The sequence below is a fragment of the Tachyglossus aculeatus genome, chromosome X4, assembly GCF_015852505.1.
Source record: "Tachyglossus aculeatus isolate mTacAcu1 chromosome X4, mTacAcu1.pri, whole genome shotgun sequence".
NCBI classification, from domain to species: Eukaryota; Metazoa; Chordata; class Mammalia; order Monotremata; family Tachyglossidae; genus Tachyglossus; species Tachyglossus aculeatus.
The window spans coordinates 9,406,282-9,432,930 of NC_052098.1; the positions used below are offsets into that span (position 1 = coordinate 9,406,282).

Here is a 26,649-nt window from a genome sequence, read left to right on the forward strand (position 1 = left end):
ATTAGCATTAGTCACTTCTGCAAGATAACTTCACTCAGTTATTTTAGGCTCACACAAAACAACCTCTGTCGTTATGGAGGTTGGCGTTACGTTTCCTGGATGTAAAATCTCAGAGAGTTATGGCTATATTGACTACCACCAGCATTATTTGATAGTCTTATTTACTAAAAGCTGATAGTCTCTTAGGAATAGTAGGAATGACCTTTTTATTCAACACTTTAAGTGAGAGGAGCCTTGTTCTAAGCTCTGGAGAGAAATACAAGGAAAGAGATTAGTTCAGATATGGTGGGGATGGGAAGAGGAAAGACATGCAGGGATAGAATAACAGGAGGTTATCAACAGAGCCAATAAAAACAGCAAGAGAAGTAGAAGTACATTCTTGCGAGGAGGGAGTAGCCCTCAGGTTCCTCAAGGCCCAGCAGGGCCTTCCTTGATTCTTAGTCAACCTTTTCAGCTTCAGCCTGCGTTCTGTGCCTCTGAGGATGGGGCAGTGGTGGGCAGGGAGAGAGATGGCACTCCTGTTTGTCAGGGAGACCTCCATGAGCCCCGGAGCCCAACGATGAGGAAGATGCAGGCGGCTTCTACCCTCCCGCTGCCCCAAGCAGTTTATACACTGGTAGTTCTTTATTCCTTGGTAGCCTAGAGTCATCAGGAAACAAAGCCAGAAGCAGAGAGATCTTAATATAATGTTATGTTTGCAGTCTGGCGATAATAATAATAACAGCGGTTTTGTTAGGCTCTTACTATGTGCCAAGCACCTTTCTAAGCATTGGGGTAGATACAAGGCAGTCAGGTCAGACACAGTCCCTGTTCCACAAGGGGCTCAATCTTAATCCCTATTTTACAGATGAGTCAAGTGAGGCACAGAAAAGTGAAGTGACTTGCCCAGGGTCACAGCAGACATGGGGTTGAGCCGGGATTAGAACCCAGGTCTTTCTGATTCCCAGGCCCATACTCTATCCACTAGGCCACGCTCCTGCCACTAGACAATGAGGATTGGTGACATCATCTGATACCTAATATCCCAGATTTGTGAAATTCTTTTAAACCAGAATTCTGCGACCTTGACGTTAAACCAAGAGAAGCAGCGTGGCCTAGTGGATAGAGTACAGGCCCGGGAGTCAGAAGGACCTGGTTTCTAATCCTGGCTCTGCCACTTGTCTGCTGTGTGACCCTGGGCAAGTCACTTAACTTCTCGGGACCTCAATTACCTCATCTGTAAAATGGGGATTAAGATTGTGAGCCCCGTGTGGGACAGGTACTACGTCCAGTCTGATTAGTTTGTATCTCCCCCAGTGTTTAATACAGTGCCGGGTACATAATAAGCGCTTAACAAATACCATAAAAATGCATGTATTTAGAACAAAAACTTGTCCCTTACAGCTGCTTATCCTGTCTGGTTTGGGAACTAATAAGAATACCGACTGAGGTTCTAAATTTAGTGTCACATCCTCAGGCTAACCTAATTAATGATGGCATTTATTAAGCGCTTACTATGTGCAAAGCACTGTTCTAACCTAATTGCTGAACCTATCATGGATAGCAAAAAAACTCACCTAGTGCTTATTGTGCCTCTGTTTCTTATTAACGAAGTGGGCAACTGGGGAGGAATTAAGAGTCATAAACTCTAGTTTGAGGAAGGTGCCATGTCTTACTATTTGAATAGAGAGCCAAGAAGATAAATCAACTATGTTAATTCTGGTAGTCATTCCAACCTCAGCTGCTGATCTTCCCCTTTCCGCCCCCACCCCTCAAAATCTCTCTCTCTCTCCAGATATTTATTTCAGAACCAGGAAAGTTTAGCCAAAAAGTGAAGGTGTGGATTCATGAATACTGGAATTTGACTGATACCATAGCTATCATCCTATTCACTATCGGCTTTAGCCTCCGCTGGTCTGACCCTCCTGTTCAAACAGCTGGAAGGTTAATTTACTGCATTGATATAATATTCTGGTATTCACGACTTCTGGACTTCTTGGCTGTGAATCAACATGCAGGCCCCTACCTGACAATGATTGGGAAAATGGTGAGTACTTGGTGGTGGGATTAGCATTTTTCACAATTGAAATTGTAGCTGTTCAAATTTAATGTTCAGGTATTTAGGTATTATTATTATTGGATTTATTAAGTGTTTACCGTGTGTTAAGCACTGGGATAGATACAAGATAATCAGATCAGACACAGTCCTTGTTCCGTACAGGACTGTTTCATTAGCATAAGTCATCATCATGGAAAATGAGTGTTTAGTAATAGTAGCAGTAGCATCGCCCAGGGCAGTACATTGGACTAAGTGCTTGGGAAACCCAAAACAACATATTCCCTGCCCACAAGGAGCTTACATTCTATCGAGGAAGATAGACCAAAAAGTATAGAATAATCAAAGTGAATATTGCAGTGTACAGTCGGCTAAATATAAGTGCTGGTAATGGGAGGGAGTAAGTGTATAAGTGCTAATGCTAGTTTAGTCAGAGTCCATTGAGAAATCTATTGTGTGGACAATGTATTTGATTTTTGTACGGGGGGCAGTAGCTCATCCAGGGCCAGTTGAAATCTGAGCCAGCCATGGGTTTTGAGCTTTGAGTGTGATGCAGTGGTTCTGAATAATAATGATGGCATTTGTTAAGCGCTTACTATGTGCAAAGCACTGTTCTAATCGCCGGGGAGGATACAAGGTGATCAGATTGTCCCACGTGGGGCTAACAGTATTCATCCCCATTTTCACAGATGAGGTAACTGAGGCCCAGAGAAGATAAGTGATTTGCCCAAAGCCACACAGCTGACATTGGTGGAGCAGGGATTTGAACCCATGACCTCTGACTCCCAAGCCCGGGCTCTTTCCATTGAGCCACAGGGGTGGGGGTTGGGGAGGTGCAATGTGCATTCCGCACCCACAGTATTTAGCTACTCATAGCAGCAATCGTGCTGTTTCTCAGGTCTCCTGTAAACCAGTCCTGTGCTGTTTTTTTAGCAAGAGCAAAAACTGAAAAAGACATATCAGAATCTGCCAGAGAGTGGGAGGTGGGGGTTTTGGGCGGTGGGGGTGGGGAGGGATGCAATCTGGAAGTGAATGCTGGAGTTGGGGGTGTTTTCTCCCATTATAAGTCTGGCAGAGTTTTAAAACCTTTAATAAACTGCAACAAGTGGAAAGGAGAGGAGAAAATATTCTCCATCCCCTGCCAAGATTTGGAATCTTTTATTAAACACAGGCAACCGGGAGGGTGTCTGAGCTGAGTCCAACTCGCTCAGGACCCAGGCTTCCAGATCCAGGAAAATTGGGGGTAAGTAGGTACTGTGGGGAGACAGGGAACTGGGAGCCATGGTCAATCAATCAGTGGTATTTATTGAGCACTTACTGTGTGCAGATCACCGTACTAAGCGCTTGGAAGAGTACACTATAATAGTTGGTAGACATGTTCCCTGCCCACGACGACCTTACAGTCTAGAGGGGGAGGCAGACATTAATATAAATTAAGAAATTAAGTATATGTACAGAAGTGCTGTGGGATTAAGGGTGGAGTGAATAAAGGGGGCAAAACCAAGTACAAGAGCAACACAAAAGCCTGTAATCTTGGTGTTATCCTTGACTCCTCTCTCTCATTCAACTCACATATTCAATATGTCACTAATTCTTGTCAATTCAACCTTCACAACATTGCTAAAATCCATCCTTTCCTCTCCATCCAAATGCTACCATGTTAATCCAAGCATTTATCATATCCCATAATATATTTACCAGGGAATATGTTTGTTATACTATTGTTTTGTACTCTCCCAAGTGCTTAGTACGGTGCTCTGAACACAGTAAAAGCTCAATGAATATGATTGATTGATTTTTCGGTTTCACCAGGGTTTGGCATACTTCTCCCTCTAAACTGCAAACTCGTTATGAGCAGGTAATGTGTCTGCTAATTCTGGTGTGTTCTGTTCAGTGCTCTGCACATAGTAACCATTCAATAAATACCATTGATTGATTTGTTCTATGACATGTTTATGAAGCTTACTCCTTTGAAATGATGCCATTCAGTGTTTGATAGAATTGCCAGATCTGGTCTCTACAAACTTTATGTTATGAAGTCACTGGACTTTGAGGAAGAGGGGGATGGGACTTGGAGTTGAAAGTCATGTGATGCAATTCAGGCAGCTGAAGAGAATTGAAGGAGGGGTGGGTGGAGGAAGAGTATGGAAGTGTTAGGGGCCCTCCCCACCACTCAGCGGGGCAATGCAATTTCTATGATAATGGACCTTCCATCTCTCTCCTAGAACTCTAGACTCAACCGTTAATTGTGAACCGGGATACCTTTATTTGCATCCCAGAACTTCTCAAAAAAAATCTCCAAGTAATTTACAGCACTTAGAACAGTGCTTGGCATGTAGTAAGCGCTTAACAAATACCATCATTATTATTCCAAAATGTGTGAGAGAATCAATTAGTACATATGGTGTTCCTTCCCAGTGGTAAACTAAATTACCAAATCACCCACCGGTGGAGGGGTGGGGGGGTTGGATGCTAAAAACCTTGCAGCTGGTTGTAAGAAACAATGAAGTGAAATTGAATGATAATGAAACATTAGCATCCAATACCCCCCGGGCTATACAGAGGAGAATACATCTTTAGTAATAATAATAATGATGGCATTTATTAAGCACTTACTATGTGCAAAGCACTGTTCTAAGCGCTGGGGAGGTTACAGAGTGATCAGGTTGTCCCACGGGGGGCTCACAGTCTTAATCCCCATTTTACAGATGAGGGATCTGAGGCCCAGAGAAGTGAAGTGACTTGCCCAAAGTCACACAGCTGACAGTTGGCGGAGCTGGGATTTGAACCCATGACCTCTGACTCCAAAGCCTGTGCTCTTTCCACTGAGCCAGGCTGCTTCTCCTGTATTCACCACCATCTCAATTTTTTTCCAGGTGCTGTTAGGTAAGCTTCAGAGCCCCCCCTTCCCCTCCACTGCAGGGAAAGCCACCAGAAAATCAAAGACCCTAGCCACTTGATAATTCAAAATGTAATTTGGGAGAAAGCAGCCCATACCCTGCTACCACCGCCCCCATCTCTTCCTCAGGTGCCAGTGCTTCATACTACTACTACTAATAATAATTATGGTATTTGTTAAGCATTTACTATGTGCCAAGCACTGTTCTAAGCGCTGAGGTAGATACAAGGTAATCAGGTTGTCCCACGTGGGGCTCACATTTTTAATCCCCATTTTACAGATGAGGTAACTGAGGCACAGAGAAGTGAAGTGAGTTGCCCAAAGTCACACAGCTGACAAGTGGTGGAGCCGGGATTAGAACCCACGACCTCTGACTCCCAAGCCCGGGCTCTTTCCAGTAAGCCACACTGCTTCTAACAGCCCCTCTCCTAGGTGGGAGAGGGGGGCTTTAGGGCAAGGAGAAGATGCAAGAAGTGTAGAAAAGATATTTACATTTTGAAAAAATCAGGTGGGTTCAGACCTTTGCTTTTTTGGGTGCTTCCTCCATCTACCCTGCCTTCAATTTTCTCCAGCTGCCTGCTAAAAGTTTTAGGGCCACTCAGATCAATCAATAAATCAAGGGATAATAATAATAATGGTATTAAGTGCTTACTATGTGCCAAGCACTAAGGGATAGGGAATGCAGAGCACTGCACTAAATGCTCGGAAAAGCAGAGTGGGTGGGGGTGATGGGAGTGGGATTCATTCATTCAGTCATATTTAGTGAGCGCTTACTGTGTGCAGAGCACTGTACTAAGCGCTTAGGAAAGTACAATACAACAATAAACAGCGACATTCTCTGCCCACGAGTTTACACTCTTGGGTTGGGCTGGGGGGAGAGACAGACATCAATACAAATAAATAAAATTACAGATATGTACATAAGTGCGGTGGGGCTGGAGGGGGGAGAGCAAAAGGAGCAAGTCAGGGCGACACAGAAAGGAGTGGGAGAGAAGGAAAAGTAGGGCTTAGGGAAGGCCTTTTGGAGGAGACGTACCCTCAGTAAGGCTTTAAAGGGGGAGAGAGTGATTGTCAGTTGGATTTGAGGAGGGAGGGTGTTCCAGGCCAGAGGCAGGAGGTGAACTAGGGGAGGCACAGTGAGAAGGTTAGCACCAGAGGAGTGAAGTGTGTGGGCTGGATTGTAGGAGAAGCAAAGTGAGGTAGGAAGGAGCAAGCTGATGATGTGCCAATGGTGAGAAGTTTTTGTGTGATGCAGAGATGGATGGAAAACCACTGGAGTTTTTTTGAGGAGGAGGGGGTTGACCTCTCCTGAACATTTTTGTAGAAAAATGATCCGGGCAGCAGAATGAAGTATGGACTGGACTGGGGACAGACAGGAGGCTGGGAGGTCAGCAAGGAGGCTGATGCAGTAATCCAGGCGGAATAGGATTGCTAGCTGGGGTGTAGTGAGAGACAAGCAAAGAGTAAGTCACTTAACTTCTTTGGGCCTCAGTTTCCTCATGATAATTTGTAGAAGCCAGAGTTGGTTTAAGCTACAAATCCTATTCCCAAATACTTGGAAACTTCAGTACAGATGATAACTGACTCACCTTGTCCCTGGAACCAGTGAGATTGTAAATTTTCCAATGGTTGGGAGCACTAGGGAGTGCATCATATGACTGGGGGAAGGGAAGGGAGAGGTAGAGGGAGAGAGAGCCGGCGCCAGGTAAGAGAGCAATTCAACCCCATCTCGAAGTTGATGGAATTGACTGTGTGCCCGGGCAGCCTCGGAAGTCAACAACACGATTATCATGCAAATCACAACTCTGCCCCACCTTTAAGAATATGTACATATGTTCTGGGGGTTGGGGGGTGGGGTGACTATCAAAGTGCTTAAGGGATACCCGCCCAAGTGCATAGGCTACCACGCAGTGGGAGAGATGAGGGATTATTCAGAGAAGGCCCTAGGAGGAGAAGTTATTTTAGTTGGGTTTCAAAGGTTGGGAGAGTTGTGGTCTGTCAGATATTAAGGGGAGGGAATTCATTCATTCATTCAATCATATTTATTGAACACGTACTGTGTGCAGAGCACTGTACTAAGCACTTGGAAAGTACAGTTCAGCAACGAAAAGAGACAATCCCTGCCCACAAAGGGCTCACAGTCTAGAAGGGGGGAGAGAGACATCAAAACAAGTAAACAGGCATCAATAGCATCAATATGCATAAATAGAACTAGATGTATATATATACACATCAGAACAAGTAAAGTATATGTATATATACATATATATGTGTATAGATATATATCTATATATATACACGCTGGTGTTGTGGGGCTGGTAGGGGATTCCAGGCCAGTGGCAGGATGTGGGCAAGGGGTCAGCTAGGAGACAGATTAAAGTACAGTGAGTTATACCATCTCTCTATTACTCTCTCCGCCATCCGAGTTGGAAGATATGTTCTCAGCCCACGAGTAGCTTACAGTCTAGAGGAAAGGAAGCCAAATGTCTAAATAATCCATAAACTGAATGATCAAAAGACTGCTGCACTTTTAAGGATGATTCATTGAGATCACAAAACCGTAAGCTCCTTGTGGGCCGACTCCTTGTGCCCACCAACACTATTGTGTACTCTCCCAAACATTTATATAATGGATTCTGCTCCACTTCTCTGCTACCTTTGACATTAAGGAAGACACTCTTCATCTGAAAACACTAAAATCAGGGTAAAGATAAAACTTTTATTGCTGCGTACTCCTTGCTATTCAGGGTAGCATTGCCCAGACATGAATGATTAAGAGGGGAATGTCCTACCGTCATAGAAGCAGTGTGGCTTAGTGGCAAGAGCCCAGGCTTGGGAGTCTGAGGTTGTGGGTTCTAATTTTAGCTCTGCCACTTGTCTGCTGTATGACCTTGGGCAAGTCACTTCACTTCTCTGGGCCTCAGTTCCTTCATCTGTAAAATGGAGATGAAGACTGTAAGCCCCATGTGGGACAACCTGATGACCTTGTATCTACCCCAGCGCTTAGAACAGTGCTTGGCACATAGTAAGCACTTAACAAATGCCATAATTACTATGTAATGGAGTTGTTTTTGCAGCAGCGGTCACTCCATTCCCCTGTGCCCTGCAAGACACAGTGGCTGACAACAGGTAGGGATAATGGGTGCAGTGTTTCTAGATGATAAAAGTCCCCCTGAAGGGCAAGGACCATGCCTAAATTCTCACCTGTGTATTTTCTCCCAGTGCTTAGTACAGTGCTCTGCCTGCAATAAGAATTTAATAATTACAATTACTGCTAATGTTTTTAGGCACTGACAGATATATTGATTAATGCTGACTACCTGCCTATATCAATGATTTTGGTTTATGTTCCATCATACAACTAATAGCAGAATCATGATAATGGTTGATTGTGTTTATTGTACAGACAGCAAACATGTTCTACATTGTGATCATGATGGCCATAGTGCTGTTGAGCTTTGGGGTGGCACGAAAGGCGATCCTATCTCCAAAGGAACATCCATCTTGGAGTCTAGCTCGTGATATTGTGTTTGAGCCATATTGGATGATATTTGGAGAAGTCTATGCTGGAGAGATAGATGGTAGGTGTTTGCTTTTATCCAGGAATTCTAGAGATGCATTTTGCTCAAAGTAAGAGTGCCACTGTGGTGTTACACTTTACATCTTGGAGATATCAGATATGCTCATGGCAACCTTCAGACAGCATGTTACGTGTGTCAGCGATTTAAAACTATGCCTTTTCTTTTTCCTTTTTTTTTTCACAGCTTGTTCAGATAAAGAAAATTGTCCTCCCGGTTCTTTTCTCACTCCATTCCTCCAAGCTGTCTACCTTTTTGTTCAGTACATCATCATGGTGAACCTGCTGATTGCATTCTTTAAGTAGGTACCAATTGTAAAAGGTTTCAAAACCCAAAGCAAAGTAGTGGTGGAAGCATTTGGTTGGGAAATGACTGCTGTCTGGGCTGTATCTGTTTCACATGTTTGGGTGAGCATTGCAAACATTGCTGTTTGCATAATGTTTGCCACCTTGGCCTCTCCATGCATAGATATGAAGCCATTGGGGAGAGAAATAAGAAGGGAGGAAGTGGATGGGGAACAGGAGGAAAGCAGCAGGCAGGAAAGGAAACCTAAAAATATTGTGTAGAGAAAGGCTGGTACCTTGAAGGGAGAAAAAAGTGGGGGTAGGCTAGCTGGGGAAAAATAACCACAGATAGGCCCAAAGAAGGGTAGTGTCTTTAATAACAAAAATCAGTACACTGATTTTGGGACACCCTCTACTTATTTAAATAGGACTTTTTTTCTGTAGGAATATGCCAAAAGAGAATTCTAGTGCCTCTGCTAATGGAGGAGGTGGAAAACGTACAGTAGGTAATCAGTGAACAGTCAACAGAGGAAGAGCAGCTCAAGTCGATGGAAAAAGTTTTCTTTTCAAAGAACCATGCTGCCCGTAAGAACCTTTTGACTCTGGTCTCTGGAAACATTACTGGAGGAGTCAGAGTACCCAAATTTTCCTTCCCTAATTCAATTTCCAATTCAGGCATGGACTTGGAAATTGGCCGTTTCAGTTCCTCACACCTTCTTTTTTTGGGGTTGGGGGGTGTAAATAAGGCAGGGGATTCAAACATACAATTATAACACCCAATACCCCCAGTTGTCCATAGCCTTAAATGAACCAACTAATCAGAGTTATTTCACAGTGAAAGAAATACTTAAAGAATAAAATCACACATGAAACTTTGAAATATGTGACTTTTTACACTAGTAACTGCTAGTAACCAGTGATGCCTCAGTTTGAGAGGAAGGCATTTTTTTCCGTATGGGATTTGTTAAGTATTTACTCCGTGCCGGGCACTGTTCTAAGTTCTGGGGGTAGATACAAGCTAATCAGGTTGGACACAGTCCCTGTCCTACCTGGGGCTCACAGTTTTAAACCCCATCGTACAGATGAGGGAATTGAGGCCCAGAGAAATTAAGTGATTTGCCCAAGGTCACACAGCAGACAAGTGGTGGAGCCTGGATTAGAACCCAGGTCCTTCTGACTCCCAGGTGCTGTATCTGCCAGGCCACGCCACTTCTCGCGGCCTAGTGCATTTCTTAAGGACGGATGCAGAAGAGAATCGTATAAACAAATCCATCAATCAGTGGTATTTATTGAGAGTGCTTACTGAGCACAGAGCATTATATTTAGCAGTTGGGAGAGTACAATACAATAGAGTTGATAGAAATAATAATAATGATCCCTTCCCATAAGGAGTTTATAGTCTAGTAGGGGAGGCACATTTAAATAAATTACAACTGAGGAAAGTGGCAGAGTATAAGCATATGGACATAACTGCTGTGGGGCTGGGGGCAAAGTGAATATTAAAGCACATAATGAGTACAGACCCCAGTGCATAGGTGGGCATAGAGGGGAGGGTGAGTAAGGGAAATGAGGACTAGGGAAAGCCTCTTGGAGGAGATAATAACTATGGAATTTGTTAAGCGCTTACTATGTGCCAAGCACTGTTTGAAGTGCTGGGGTAGATACAAGGTATTCAGGTTGTCCCAAGGGTGTTCACAGTCTTAATCCCCATTTTCTAGATGAGGTAACTGAGGCACAGAGAAGATATGTGGCTTGCCCAAGGCCACACAGCAGGCAAGTGGCGGAGCTGGGATTAGAACCCACATCCTCTGACTTCCAAGCCCGTGTTCTTTCCAGTAAGCCATGCTGCTTCTCTGAGATGTGACTTTAGTAGGGCTTTGAAGACATATAATACTGCATTTGTTTAGGAAAGATCCCTGTGGGAGTGGAAAGTGAGGATCTGAAAATAGCAATGAGAATTGGAGTAAATTTTCTCTCCTGTTCTGAAGTGTTTTTAATGTTCTTCCTCTGGCTGCAGTGTTTGTTCCTTGCTTGGATTCTGGTTTAAAATGCTAAGACACAAGAGCCTCGGTGAGCTTGAAATAGCAGATTTAAAGCCAGGGAGTAGTCTCTCGTTAATTTGTACTCTTGGGGTAAAGTAGATAAGGAAGGACCAATAAATGGAAATAAGCAGTTTGGATGGTTATTTTGATTCCCTCATGTAACACTCCCTCTCTTGTTAACTTTTACAGTAATGTTTACTTTGATATGAAATCAATTTCGAATAATCTCTGGAAGTACAATCGCTATCGCTACATTATGACTTACCATGAGAAGCCTTGGCTCCCCCCACCTTTCATCTTGCTGAGTCACATTGGCCTTCTTGTCCGCCGGATCTGCCATCACCGAAGGCCACATGAACAGGACCAAGAAGAAGGAGATGTTGGATTAAGTAAATACTGACTAGTTTTCCAGCTAGAGGGGTTAATATAGTAATTATGGTATTTGTTAAGAACTTACTAGGTGCTTACTACTAAGTGCTTACTTACTTCCGTGCTTACTTACTAAGTATCCCAGGATAAAGTAGATACAGGATAATCAAGGGGGACACAGTCCCTGCCCCATGTGGGGCTCACAGTCCGAGGGGGAGGGAGAACAGGTATTTTATCCTGTAATAAATGAGGAAACTGATATATTGTGAGGTTAAATGAATCGCCCCACATCACACAGCAGGCAAGTGGTGGAGCTGGGGCTAGGACTTGGGGCTCCTGACACGCAGCCCTGTGCTGTTTAAACTAGGCCAGGCAGTTGTTAATAATTATGGTATTTTTATGTGCTTGCGATGCTCAGTGGAAAGAGTCAGAGGTCATAGGTTCAAATCCCGGCTCTGCCAATTGTCAGCTGTGTGACTTTGGGCAAGTCACTTAACTTCTCTGTGCCTCAGTTACCTCATCTGTAAAATGGGGATTAAGACTGTGAGCCCCCTGTGGGACAACCTGTTCACCTTGTAACCTCCCCAGTGCTTAGAGCAGTGCTTGGCACATAGTAAGCACTTAATAAATGCCATTATTATTATTATTATTATTAATACAAGATAATCAGGTCAGACATAGTCCCTGTCCCACATAGGGCTCACAGTCTAAATAAGAGGGAGTAGGATTTAATCCCCATTTTGCAGATGAGGTAACTGAGACACAGAGAAGTCAAGTGACTTGACCAAGGTCACCTGGCAGACATGTGGCAGGGCTGGGATTAGAACCCAGGTCCTCCGATTCCCCGGCCACGCAGCTTCCCAGTGGTTTGAATGGAATCGGGCAGTCGGGTGTTTGACGGAGGCCCAGCACAATATTCCATACTAGTGAAAAGGGTACAGAAAAGATTTTCACTTCCGTGTTTGGTCTTTCCCTGCACGAACCACCTCTCCAAACATGGGTGGTTGCCTTTACTGGAGCAGCGTGGCTCAGTGGAAAGGGCCCGGGCTTTGGAGTCAGAGGTCCTGGGTTCAAATCCCGGCTCCGCCTACTGTCAGCTGTGTGACTTTGGGCAAGTCACTTTGCTTCTCTGGGCCTCAGTTCCCTCATCTGTAAAATGGGGATTAAGACTGTGAGCCCCCCGTGGGACAACCTGATCACGTTGTAACCTCCCCAGTGCTTAGAACAGTGCTTTGCACATAGTAAGCGCTTAATAAATGCTGTTATTATTATTATTATTATTATTATTATTATTATTATTATTATTATTATTATTATTATTATTATATTATTATTATTAACCAACCCAGCCAATGCAAATCTGTTGTACATATGGTTTAGCAGTGCCATCTAGTGGCCACTCACTATCCCGCTGCCTGTTTGGTGACCCAAGAGCTCAGTCACCAATTTTCTTCAGATTCTCTCCCCTCAGTTGGAATATCTTAAGATAAAGAAGGCGTTTGGTGACTTAGCCTGCCATTCAATTCGCTATGAAAATATTTGCCACTTTTAGTTCATTTTTTCCCCTCTCGAGGTGATCGCTTTCTCTTTTATTACTTTATAGAGAAATGGCAAATATTGGCTGTTGCTGGTAGAAGCAACTTGGGGCTAGTACCCTTTCTCCTACTGAAAATTAAATAATTTAATAAAAAGTACTACCTGATTCAGTTGTTAGGTCATCCCCCATCTTTCCCAGTTTCTTTCCCTTGCCTCTTCACCTCTGCTTAGATGTTGGCGCCGTGGGGAGATGATGGCTGTCACCCGCCCCCCCCCCCCTCAGGTTTCCAGCTGTGGGGGCAATGTCATTTTTTCTTGTCCCCACAGCTTTTTAGGTGGACTCCCAGCTTCACTCACTCCAAGTCCTGACAAGATTAGAGAAGCAGCGTGGCTCAGTGGAAAGAGCGCGGGCTTGGGAGTCGGAGGTCATGGGTTCGAATCCTGCCTCCCCCACATGTCTGCTGTGTGACCTTGGGCAAGTCACTTCACTTCTCTGTGCCTCAGTTCCCTCATCTGTAAAATGGGGATTAAGACTGTGAGCCCCACATGGGACAACCTTATCTCCTTGTGTTCCCCCCAGTGCTTAGAACAGTGCTTTGCACATAGTAAGTGCTTAACAAATACCAACATTATTATTATTATTAGAAAGAACTAAGAGTTCCCAGGTGGACTGAGAAGACCCCAAACCAAGGCTTTCTGATCCATTAACTTTGCAAAGCCTTCCTGCTGCTTGCTCCAAGCCCCATCCTGCTTGGTTCCCCTCCCCGCGAAATATAAACTCTATTCCCCTTGATCCCCACATTCAAAATGAAAAGTTGGCATGCATGAATTTCAATGGTATGCTCCATATCCCCAACAGCAACTCTCCCCCTGCCACCCCTGCCAATCCCAGGCTTTGGTCCTTCTTCTCCTGAGGCTCTCCTCTGGACTTCAGTTTTAGGGCTCCTTCCCCACGTCATCTTCCCCTCCTAGCCACCCCGGTGCCATGCCTTGTATGCTCGGTTTGTATGCTTTGAACCTGGTTAATGTGGTGCTTAGTGTAAAAATACAATAATGTATGAAAGCACTGAGGGGAAAGTGTCTGGTCCATAGAATTATGTTGGGCATTCTCACTTCTATTTAAGAAACAAATGGGAAAGCACAAGTCTGATGGGTGGTACCAGTTGCCACATCTCTGCATCAGGAAAGAGGTGTAAAACAGCAAGCTTCTTTATCACACCCACAACTCACGCACGCATACAAATATTTTGTCAGTTTCATCTATTTACATATGCTTGGTACTGAATATTAATCTGTTTCCTTAGAACTCTACCTGAGTGAGGAGGATCTAAAGAAGCTTCATGATTTTGAGGAGCGCTGTGTGGAGGAGTACTTCCATGAAAAGACCGAAAGCCTTCATTCAAGCAATGAGGAAAGGATCCGGGTGACAACTGAAAGGTAGAATAATTTTTTTTTTCCACAGTAACCACCGTCACAACCGGCATAGGTTGCCAAATAATGAAGTGACAGAAAGGCTCTGTCAACACAGCCCTTGAATTCCGAAACTATTGTCCCACTAAAAATGTATTTAAAACCTTTCACTTGTTCTCCTATTGCCCATTCATTCATTCATTCAATCATATTTATTGAGCCTACTGTGTGCAGGGCACTGTACTAAGCCTTTGGGAAAGAACAAGACAACATTAAACAATGACAATCCCTGCCCACAACAAGCTCACAGTCTATAGAGGGGGAGAACGACATCAATACAAATGAACAGATATCAGTGGAATAAATAAAATCACAGATACATAAGTGCTGTGGGGCTGGGTGGAGAGGAGGAGCAAAGGGAGCAAATCAGGATGACGCAGAAGGGAGTGGGAGATGAAGAAAAGTAGGGCTTAGTCTGGGAAGGCCTCTTGTAGGAAATGTGCCTTCAATAAGACTTTGAAGAGGGGGAGAATAATTGTCCGGGAGATTTGAGAAGGGAGGGCATTCCAGGCCAGAGGCAGGATGTGGGCCAGGGGTCAATGGTGAGACAGGTGAGATTGAGGGACCGTGAGAAAGTTAGCACCAGAGGAGTGAAGTATACGGGCTGAATTGTAGAAGGAGAGAAGCGAGGTGAGGTAGGAGGGGGCAAGGTGATGGAGTGCTTTAAAGCCAATGGTGAGGAGTTTTTGTTTGTTATTGAGGTGGATGGGCAACTGCGTGAGTTTGTTGAGGAGAGGGGTGACATGTAATGAATGTTTTTGTGGAAAGATGATCTGGGCAGCAGAGTGAAGTATGGACTGGAGTGGGGAGAGGGAGGAAGTTGGGAGGTCAGCAAGGAGGCTGATAAAACAACATTGTCTTAAATGGGGCAACTGATTCAGCCAATTTATAGTTTTTGGTCGTAATTTTTCAGAAGGATCATTTAAATATGGAGCTGGCCTGGTTGACTAGTTAATTTTCCTCGCAACAAATCCAGTGGAGTCCACAATAAAATAGAAATCAAAAGTCATTATGTTTTGATGGTTATAGCATTTGCATTAGTCTTATTAGACTTATTTCCATGACTAATCTTTGTTTTAGCTATTATTAGTGTTTCCCTGTAGAGTTGCAACTTGCTCTGCAGTCTTCATTTTACCCACTACCACTTTCTGAGAGAAACCATTCCCATTTGGGAATGAAAAACTAGAGCCATAGAATGATGAAATGACTGTGAGCCCCATGTGGGACAGGGACTGTGCTTGACCTAATTGACTTGTATCTACTCCAGCGCTTAGAACAGTGTTTGTCTCATAGAAAGCGCTTAACAAGTACCATAAAACAAATAAACAAACCCCACAGCAAGCCAGAAGTACAGAGTTCCCCTTCTAGCAGTCATCTAGTTAAAAATTAGATGAATAATATTTTTTTCAGTCTGTCGATAAGACTTGATTGAAAAGGACATTGACTGAAATAAAAGAACTGGATAAAACCAGCCCATTTTCTATTTACTGGTCTACCTAAGTACATTTCCCAGGAAAGCAGAACTTTTAAAAACAAACGTTTGTTGAACCAGTCGAAAACAATATGAGGGTAACCAGATGCTCTCTCTAACAATTTGCCCATTGTAGCATACTACCTTGAGAATAGAGAAGCAGAGGATAGAGAATAGATAATAGAAAATAGACGATAGAGGATAGAGAATAGAGGGGCCTAGTGGGAAGAGCATGGGTATGGGAGTCAGAGGACCTGGGTTCTAATCCCAACTCCACTAAATGCTTGCTGTGTGACCTTGGGTAAGTCACTTAACCTCTCTGTGCCTCAGTCTCCTCAACTGTAAAATGGGATTAAATTCCTGTACTCCCTCCTATTTAGACTGTGAGCCCCATGTGGGACAGGGCCGGTGTCCAACCTGATTAACTTGTACCTACCCCAGTGCTTAGAGCAGTGTTTGACACATTGTAAGCACATAGCAAATGCCATAAAAAAGATGCCAGTTTCAATTGTGTCCTGTAGACGTGTCTATTTCTAATGGGAAACAACGACTCTCCATTTACTTTTGCTCATATTGTCTATTTTACAATTGTAGGAGATGGTGAACTGATGTAGAGGTACTAACTAGCTGTATTTCTAGTAAGGGAGCATCTTTTTTTTTTTTGGAAGGAAAACAGACCTCACTGATTCCAGCTCTACAGGTTCAGAAGGTCAGGGTGCATGTTTGTATTCAGCTACAGTTGAAATAGAAGTGAGTTCTGTGGCAGGAGAAAGGCAGGTAGGACTTAACCTTCCTCCGGTGAAATGAAAATCCAAAATGACCTTTTACTCTCATTTTCCAAAATTTGAGAAATGGAAAAGATCACAGGGTTGTGTCGATAGAGAATCTTCCCAAAGGGGACACAGTGACCAGCTTGAGGCTAAGAAAGATAGTTGACAGATAGATATAGCTATGTGGAATAGATCGAGATGAAAAGGAAATTCAAGTTGAATCAAAAGAGAAAACAATTAGCGGTATCACTTTTTATCATTTTTTAAGGATTCATAATCATTTTAATTTCAACTGGTTGCTATATATTTGAGTGTAACCTTCCTTTTCCTTAATATTCCCCTCTGCATAGTAGCGCTCCGAGGATGAGGAGAACAATCCACACCCAGTCCATGTCATACTATGTTGGTTTTCCCTCCCCAGGGTTGCAGAGATGTGCTTCCAGATGAAAGAAGTTCATGAGAGAGTGTTCTACATAAAGGACTCTTTAGTCTCTTTAGACAGCCACCTGGGGCATTTGCAAGACCTCTCTGCCCTGACTGTTGATACCTTGAAAGTTATCTCTGCCGTCGATACCTTGCAAGTGGAGGAGGCCCGGCTGGCCACTGCAAAGCACAGTGCTTGTAGGAAGCTTCCCCACAGTTGGAATAATGTCATCTATTCAGAGACTCTTGGGAGCTTGGAAGACTCTGGGGATAAGAAATACCAATATTACAGCATGCCCCCATCCTTGCTGCGGAGCATGGCTAGAAGCCAGTGTCCTTCAGAAAGCCAGAAGAGTCCTCTTCGTGGAATCATGGACCATCAGAAAGAGAACGCAAATACCATGGGCAGCTGGGAACGGCTAGAAGCAGAAAGCAGTGTAAACCCTTCTGGAGTGTCCCAGGATTACCCAGCTCCTCCCAAGTTTGGCCAGTTTCTTCTGGTTCCTTCTTATAGAAAAGGAGCGTTCTCCAAAGAGGCTGGCTCTGCTATGTCCCCTACAAGCCCTGCCGACAAATCCCCAGTAGGTTTGCTGGCAATCGAACTGCAAGTTAACCCTCATGATGTGCCTTTTCAACTGACTGTGCAGGATTCAGTTCTAGAGCCCAGGCCAGCCAGGGAACAAGAGAATGGCAACTTAGTCATTCGTTTGCCTTCTGAACAGATGAGGGGGGAAGTATTCCCACCAACTGTAAGTTCAGCACCTGCAGTTGCAAGGACAGTTTCATTCCCTTCCAAGACCAACAGTATGGAGGTTGGAGGTGGCTATGTGAACTGGGCCTTTTCTGAAGGGGATGAAATGGGGGTGTTTAACAACCCGAAAAAATGGCAAGTGATTGGGCCGACTTCCAGTCACAGTGATTGCAACAGCACCAACAACGGTTCCTATCCCATCCCGATCTGGGAATCCAAATCATTTTCCTACAATTTGGAAACATCACGGCAGAGTAGTGACAGCTCAGAATCAGGGCTGGTGCTTCGTCGAAGCTCCTCCTTCTGGATCAACCCACTCCGGAGAGATTGGACCGTCTGCAGAGGTGGCAGCTTTAGGTCCCAGAAGGAGGAGGGATTGGTAAAGACCTGCAAAAGTAAAGGCAAGCAGAGACTATGTTTCAATTTCTACTTAGTTTTTCTGGAGTATTTCTAGATTTTATGAAGAGGTTTAAGACCTATTGGGACGAGAAAACGTGTCAAACAGTCCTAAGGCTATATTACCTAAATAAAAAAGGCACCAAAAGCCTTCTGGTAAATTCTCGTAAGTTATTTCAGTGATGACCTTGTCCCTCTGGTCTATCTATCCCTCTCTACCTCTCTTTCCCTCCCTCCCTCTCCCTCCTTCTCTCCGTCTCTCTGTCTCTCTTTTTAAAAATTAGTTCTCCACCTCGGGTATCGCCAGTCTTGCTTTTCTTCAATATTGTATTCAATCATTTCTTCCACAGAATTTTCAAGAACCTCAGAGAAGTGCCAATTTGCATGGGCAAAGACAAAACTTCGAAATAGGGACAAAAAGTCTCTGAAGGAAAAGAAGAAACGACAAACACTTCAAGTGCCAGTATGTGTGGACAGGAATGGAAAGCCATATTTTTGCCTGTCTTTTTTTTTTTTTTTTTGAATGATTGCTTTCAAATCGGGACTTTTTTTACCTGTGCCTTTCCTTATTTCCCAGTGCCATATGTCATAGTGCCATAGGTGGTGAGGGCATTGGGATCATGAAATAACACTATTTTAAGATAGATTTCTATGGTCCTCACAGCCCTCTGGCACATGAGTCCTAACAGTGTTAGTATTACTGTCTAGATATACAGTAGCTACACCTCAGACCTGTAATACTAAGTAAATGGGGGGCCTTCCTCTGAACCAGGCTGGCAGAAATGGTTAAGATGTAGACTTGTTTTTAGTTTCAGAGGAGGTAGAGTGTCAACTATAGGGAAAGCAACATATATCAGGGCCAAATAGAGTGCTATGCCCCATGCACGATTCAGTAAATACTTGTGGATGGTGATGATGATTATGATGAGTAGGCCTCGTGGCATCGAAATCTGTGCCACAGTAAATACCAAAGCCTTTATTTATTATGTTGGGAAAAAGTGACTATATTGTTCTAAAACTCATTTGAGAGGTTAGCTTTTTCAATTAAGTCTAAGCATGATGAAAGAAAAGGTGTAGACAGGATTGCTCCCATCAGTAAAAAATAGTGTGTCTATAATCTCTCTCTCTCGCATTTTTGTCCTCTGGAGAACGGTGAGTCTATTTGATCTTCTACCAGTTTTGAGCATAGAATTTCCACAAGTCTGAACCTTAAACTAAAATCTAAGTTACAGCTTGTGAGATATGGTGTGGTTTATAGTCTACATCAACAACTAGAATTGGGCTGTCATGTTTGAAGCCTAGGGACAACACAGGGGAAAGGCAACTAGAATAGAGTGGAATTTGGTATTTGCTATTAAATTGTTTTCAAGAACTACTGCTGGTGTTTTTATTAACGCCAAGTTAATATTGTAAAAAAAAGTATTTATTAACTTCAGAACAGAACCTTTCAGGCATAAAGATATACTCCACAAGGATGATTAGCCATAGTCACTAGCTGAGCTGACCATCCAAGTAGGGAAGACTTGGCAGGGGGCGGGGGTTAGTCAGTCATCCTTCTGTTCCTTCTAGCTCTGTTGTTTTTTGAAAGTTCTGGAATGGCTGAGGGGATGGGAAAGGGAAGGAAAAGAGCAAATGAGCCAATCCCCCAAATTTCTCAATTTTTGGGCAGCCGGGTATTTCTTGACCTTTATAATGGTGGCCCATTTTGAGTGCTGAATCTCATCACCCGTTTTATTGTGACAGTTGAGACTGGCCTGATCTTCCAGCAGTGCAGAGTGCCTTATGAGATGCATGTAGAATGAATGACCAGGTGTTAGAGGGGTTCTGGGAAGGTATAGATGATGGGAAGCAAGAGATGGTGAGAGACAAGTGAAGAAGATGGTTTTCTGAGCTGCCCCTTGCCTTCTACCTCCTGCCCTGCATGGTGACCTCTCTTTGGCAGTGTAACCTTGAGTTATTGGACTAACTATTGCTACTGTTTTCCAGTTTTCCACATTTAACGCGGTTTTGCTTGAAGGATGTATTTCAGTGTGACCTTGTAGCTTTCTCTGCCTGCCTTGCTTGACTCTAGTTCCCTGTCTAGTCAGCTCATATACAAACATCAATTAAGTGTAATATTGGGTTCCACTATTTAGCTATTATTTGGTCAATTCAGAGCAATAGTGGACTGTATTTATGAAACTTGTGCCAATTATTATGTGCAGAATGTACATTTTTGCAGCAGTCAAATTTGCTGAAGAATTGAGACATTCTTCCCCTTTTTCCTTCCCAATCAATCAATCATATTTATTGAGCGCTTACTGTGTGCCGATCACTGTACTAAGCGCTTGGGAAGTACAAGTTGGCAACATATAGAGACAGTCCCTACCCAACAGTGGGCTCACATTCTAGAAGGGGGAGACAGAGAACAAAACCAGACATATTAACAAAATAAAATAAATAGAATAGATATGTACAAGTAAAATAAATAAATAAACAGAGTAATAAATATGTACAAACATATATACATATATACAGTCCCTGTCCTCTTCCCTTCAGGACAGTCAGATAATAATAGATGTGGAAAGATACTATATTGCTAGAACTTGTGCCCTGAGAGAAAACCTTAGTAGAGTATTGTTATCATCATCATCATCATCATCATCATCATCTTTGAATCATAAAGCTGGAAAGATCTTGAGAGCTCCTCTGATCTACCCTTCTACCTTCAGGCTTGTGAATGAGTAAACCATCGGGATAGATGACTGCTCATCTTTTCTTAAAGTTTTCCAGGATGGGTGGTCCACAGGATCTCTTTATGACACTGATAGACAAGAAGTTCTTATGTCCAACTTAAACCTCTCAATTTAGTTTAAGCCTATCTCCTCTTATTTCATCCTCAGAGCCTTTAGAGAACAATTGATGAGCATTTTCCTTATAAAACCCTGGCTATGTTCTGAGAGTTTAAGTCTCCCCTTAGTCTTCTCTTCTCTGTGCTGGTACAGTCTTGCCATGACACTTGCATTAAGAAAATTCCAAAAGGTATGGCTCATGGTGAAGTTAGTGGCAATGCTTTCGAAGTTGCTTTCTGTTTAAATAGTTTCCCCTAGTTTATTTTGAATGGCCATTTATGCCCATTACTGCCCTTTCATTCATTCATTCTTTCAATTGTATTTATTGAGCGCTTACTGTGTGCAGAGCACTGTACTAAGCACTTGGGAAGTACAAGTTAGCAACATAAAGAGTTGGTCCCTACCCAACAACGGGCTCACAGTCTAGAAGGGGGAGACAGACAACAAAACAAAACATGAAGACAGGTGTCAAAACCATCAGAATAAATAGAATTCTAGCTATATGCACATCATTAATAAAATGGAGTAGTAAATATGTACAAGTAAAATAAATAGAGTAATAAATATGTACAAATATATGCCAGTGCTGTGGGGAGGGGAAGGAGGTCGGGCTGGGGGGAGATGGGGAGGGGAGGAGGAGAGGAAAAAGGGGGCTCAGTCTGGGAAGGCCTCCTGGAGGAGGTGAGCTCTCTGTAGGGCTTTGAAGGGAGGAAGAGAGCTAGTTTGGCGGATGTGTGGAGGGAGGGCATTCCAGGCCAGAGACAGGACATGGGTCAGGGGTCGACAATGGGACAGGCAGGAATGGGGCACAGTGAGAAGCTTAGCAGCAGAGGAGCGGAGTGTGTGGGCTAGGCTGTAGAAGGAGAGAAGGGAGGTGAGGTAGGAGGGGGCAAGGTGATGGAGAGCTTTGAAGTCGAGAGTGAGGAGTTTTTGTTTGATTCGAAGACTGATAGGCAACCACTGGAGATTTTTGAGAAGGGGAGTGACATGCCCAGAGGATTTCTGTACAAAGATAATCCGGGCAGCAGAGTGAAATATTTGTGAAGTGCTTACTCTGTGCCAAGCACTGTACTGTCTGGGGTGGATACAAGTAAATCGGGTTGGACACAACCCCTGTCCCACATGGGGCTCACAGTCTCAATATCCATTTTAAAGATGAGGGAACTGAGGCCCAGAGATGTGAAATGACTTGCCGAAGGTCACACAGCAGACAAGTGGCAGAGCCAGTATTAAAACCCATGACCTTCAGACTCCCAGGCCCGTGCTCTAGCCACTACATCGTGCTAGGAATTATGTTTGGAATTCTGTCATAATGGGTGTTTTCCTTACGTGTTTTGTGTAGAAGACTATTGCAGAGTCAGGGAATTTTCTTCCCACAGTACATGACGGTTTGTAACCGCTATCCAACCTTGGCTTCACAGACTCTGTTCTCTCCTGGTTCTCCTCTTATCTCTCCAGCCATTCATTCTCAGTCTCTTTCTGTATATATGTATATATGTTTGTATATATTTATTACTCTATTTGTTTATTTTACTTGTACATATCTATTCTATTTATTTTATTTTGTTAGTATGTTTGGTTTTGTTCTCTGTCTCCCCCTTTTAGACTGTGAGCCCTCTGTTGGGTAGGGACTGTCTCTATATGTTGCCGACTTGTACTTCCCAAGCGCTTAGTACAGTGCTCTGCACATAGTAAGCGCTCAATAAATACGATTGATTGATTGATTTTTCAGGCTCCTCCTCCCCCTCCCATCCCCTTACTGTAGGGGTTCCTCAAGGGTCAGTTCTTGGTCCCTTTCTGTTCTCTATCTACACTCACTCCCTTGGTGAACTCATTCGCTCCCGCGGCTTCAACTATCATCTCTATGCTGATGACACTCAAATCGACATCTCTGCCCCTGCTCTCTCTCCCTCCCTTCAGGCTCGTGTCTCCTCCTGCCTTCAAGACATCTCCATCTGGATGTCTGCCCGCCATTTAAAACTCAATATGTCCAAGACTGAACTCCTTATCTTCCCTCCCAAACCCTGCCCTCTCCCTGACTTTCCCATCACTGTTGACGGCACTACCATCCTTCCCATCTCACAAGCCCGCAATCTTGGTGTCATCCTCGACTCCGCTCTCTCGTTCACCCCTCACATCCAATCCATCACCAAAACCTGCCAGTCTCACCTCCGCAACATCGTCAAGATCCGCCCTTTCCTCTCCATCCAAACCGCTACCCTGCTGTTTCAATCTCTCATCCTATTCCGACTGGATAACTGCATCAGCCTCCTCTCTGATCTCCCATCCTCCTGTCTCACCCCACTTCAATCTATACTTCATGCTGCTGCCCGGATCATCTTTGTGCAGAAACGCTCTGGACATGTTACTCCCCTCCTCAAAAATCTCCAGTGGCTACCAATCAACCTACACATCAGGCAAAATCTCCTCACTCTCGACTTCAAGGCTCTCCATCACCTCGCCCCCTCCTACCTGACCTCCCTTCTTTCCTTCTACAGCCCAGCCTGCACCCTCCGCTCCTCTGCCTCTAACCTCCTCACTGTGCCTCATTCTCGCCTATCCCGCCGTCGACCCCCAGCCCACATCCTCCCCCTGGCCTGGTGTGCCCTCCCTCCACACATCCGCCCAGCTAGCTCTCTTCCTCCCTTCAAAGCCCTACTGAGAGCTCACCTCCTCCAGGAGGCCTTCCCAGACTGAGCCCCCTCCTTCCTCTCCTCCTCCTCCCCCTCCCCATCCCCCCCTCCTTACCTCCTTCCCCTCCCCACAGCACCTGTATATATGTTTGTACATATTTATTACTCTATTTTACTTGTACATATTTACTATTCATTTTATTTTGTTAATACGTTTTGTTTTGTTGTCTGTCTCCCCCTTCTAGACTGTGAGCCCGCTGTTGGGTAGGGACCGTCTCTATATGTTGCCAACTTGTACTTCCCAAGCGCTTAGTACAGTGATCTGCACACAGCGCTCAATAAATACGATTGAATGAATGAATGTAACGAACGCATAGAAATAGCAGTAAGCGTACACATGATATCAGACAAAGTATTACAGAGGAAGTTTTCTGTAATGTGAGCTTCTTCAGGAACACAGCTTCCACATTGTAGGAGAACTGACTGTAATTCAAATATATAGGTCATGATTTTAGCGGAGTTCAAGTGATCAAATAAATGGTTAAGTGAAGGACCCTGAGTACCATAGTATGGTGTTTTTGCAGGTGATTACTGTGGATGGATGTACCCAAAGCTCCCCTGTGAATTCAGAACCAGCAGAAAATCATCTCTCTGGTGAAGACATGGAACATGCAAAGAAGTGGCTTACTACATCCAAATTCAGTCAGATAAGTATGTAATCCCCTACATCTGATTGATTTGGGGGCATCACTGGTAGTGGATAATGTACACTTTTTAGCTTATAATAATTATCATAATGATGCCGTAATTATCACTAGAGGATTATAAACTCAATGTGCTATTTTTCTTTATTACAAAGCAGCACAGAAAGATGTGATCAAAGATTTAAGAAGATGGATTTGTTTAGGCTGAGAGTGAACAGTCTCCTGAGTTAGGTATATTTGCGAAGTGGGAATTTACCGATTGATTTGCTGCCATTATGCATTGCTTCATTGGTTTGTGTTTATTCCTTTTGCCCATTTTAGGGCAGTAGAAAGGAAATCGGAAATTTGGGAGAAAAAATTAAGAAGAGAGAAAAAAGATGGAATTACCAGTTAGGGAGGGTCCTGTTTATTAACCAGAAAATGTCAACCTATTGTTAGACCTTAGGGATCTTTGATGTCACTAAATTTTCTAGGAAAATGAAAGCTTGACATCAATCCATCAATCAGCAGCATTCACTGAGCATCGGTGTGCTTGGGAGAGTACACTCTATCAATCAGTCGAGGTATTTATTGAGCGCTTACTGTGTGCAGAGCACTGTACCTAGTGTTTGAGAAGCTACAGTACAACAGAGTTTGTAGATGTGATCCCTGCCCACAAGGGGCTTTCAGCCTTGATGTACATGATTTCTGCCGTCAAGGATCTTACGCTGTAGCAGGGGAGACAGACAATAGAATAAATTAGCTAGGAGGAAGTGATAAAAGTATATAAGATACGTACATAAGTCCTGTAGGGGGGTTGTGGATACTCAAGTGCTTAGGTGGTGAGAAAGTGCCAAAGTAGGGGATATAAGGTTGTGAGATTAGAAAATAATTGGGGAGATGGCTTCCTGTAAGAGATGTGATTTCAGAATGATGTGGAGAATCAGGAGAGAACTGGGTTAGAAAATCCAAGTATTTTCAGGAGAAGGGAATGGTCCACAGTGTCCAAGGTGGCCAAAAGGTTTGGGAGAATTAGGACAAAGTAGAGTCTGTTAGATTGAGCAAAAAGGAGGTCATTGGTGACTTTGGAGAGATTGATTTCAAAGGAGTGAAGTGGGGCAGAAACCAAATTGTAGAGGGCTAAGGAAAGAGTTGAAAATCCTATTAATATGATTTACTTGTAATGTATTTTATTAAAGATTATCATCTGCAGCAGCATTTATTCACTGTGTTCTATATGCAGAAAACTACTTGAAATTTGAGAATTTATAATAGAGATTAAAGATGTGCTCCTGACTTTTGAGGAGCTTACACTTTAATGAGGGAGGTGAGAGGAAATAGATTGCCAAGTGGGAAATGGACACAAATGCTTGAAAGAAACCAAAAGCCACAAAACCAAGAACTTAAAATAAAAAACACACAAGTGTTAAGGTGGGTGATGGAGTTTTTTGTCCAGGAAGGTGGGGAGTAAGAGAATATGTCTCGGTGACCTTATTAGCAGGGCTTTGAAGGTGGAGAAAGTGGTGGTCTGGGATATATGAATGGGGAGGGAGTTCCAGGCCAGAGATTGGGGCCCAGTGAGCAAGCTGGCACTAAAAGAGTGTAGTGTGTGGGCTGGGTTGTGGTAGGAGAACGGTGAAGTAAGATAGGAGGTGCAAGGCTACTGAGTGCTTTAAAGCCAATGGTAAGGAGTTTCTGTTTGATGTGGAGGTGGATGGGCAACCACTGGAGGTTCCTGAGGGGTGGGGAGATGTGGACTGAACTTTTTCTAGTGAAATGATTTGGGCAGCAGAATGTAGTATGGACTGGAGTGGGGAGAGACAGAAGATAGGGAGGTCAGCGAGGAGGCTGATGTATTTGTCATGGTGGGATAGGGTAAGTGCTTGGTGTTCAGCATTGTAGCAGTTTGGATCAAGAGGAAAGGGCGGATTTTAGCCATCTTGTGAAGGTAGAACCCACAAGATTTGGTGACAGATGGAATATGTGGGTTCTATGAGAGAGAAGACTTGAAGGTTATGGACTTGCGAGATAGGGAGGGTAGCGGTATTGTCTACGCTGATGGGATAGGCAGGGAAACGACAGGATTCGGGTGGGAAGATAAGGAGTTTTGTTTTGAACATGTTTGAAGTGTCAGTGGGACACTTAGGTAGTGATGTCCTGAAGGCAGGAGGTAATGTGAGACTGCAGAGAAGGAGAGAGATCAGGGCTGGAGAGGTAGATAGAGGAATCAACCACATAGAGATGGTAGACAAAGCCGTGGTGATGAATGAGTTCTCCAATGGAGTGAGTGTAGATGGACAATAGAAGGGGACCCAGTACTGAACCTTGAGGGAAAGGGGGAGGCAGAGGAGGAGATTGAGAAGGCACTGTCAGAGAGGTAGGAGGAAAACCAGGAGAGGACAGCATCAGTGAAGCCAAGATCGGATAATGTTTCATAGAGAAGGGGATGATCCATTTTGTTGAGGGTAACTGAGAAGT

At 43.8% G+C, this 26,649-nt stretch overlaps 1 protein-coding gene across 1 annotated transcript in view; it reads left to right on the plus strand.

Moving 5' to 3' along the window:
• The window catches only part of TRPM6 (transient receptor potential cation channel subfamily M member 6), a 155,152-nt gene that overhangs the window by 90,422 nt on the left and 38,081 nt on the right, over positions 1 to 26,649 (plus strand). The window contains exons 21-28 of the mRNA XM_038769912.1: positions 1,775 to 2,026; positions 8,341 to 8,515; positions 8,699 to 8,813; positions 11,028 to 11,227; positions 14,048 to 14,180; positions 16,876 to 18,029; positions 18,375 to 18,487; positions 24,073 to 24,199. Of these exons, the coding sequence (XP_038625840.1) occupies positions 1,775 to 2,026; positions 8,341 to 8,515; positions 8,699 to 8,813; positions 11,028 to 11,227; positions 14,048 to 14,180; positions 16,876 to 18,029; positions 18,375 to 18,487; positions 24,073 to 24,199 (2,269 nt within the window). The remainder of the gene's footprint in view (positions 1 to 1,774; positions 2,027 to 8,340; positions 8,516 to 8,698; positions 8,814 to 11,027; positions 11,228 to 14,047; positions 14,181 to 16,875; positions 18,030 to 18,374; positions 18,488 to 24,072; positions 24,200 to 26,649) is intronic.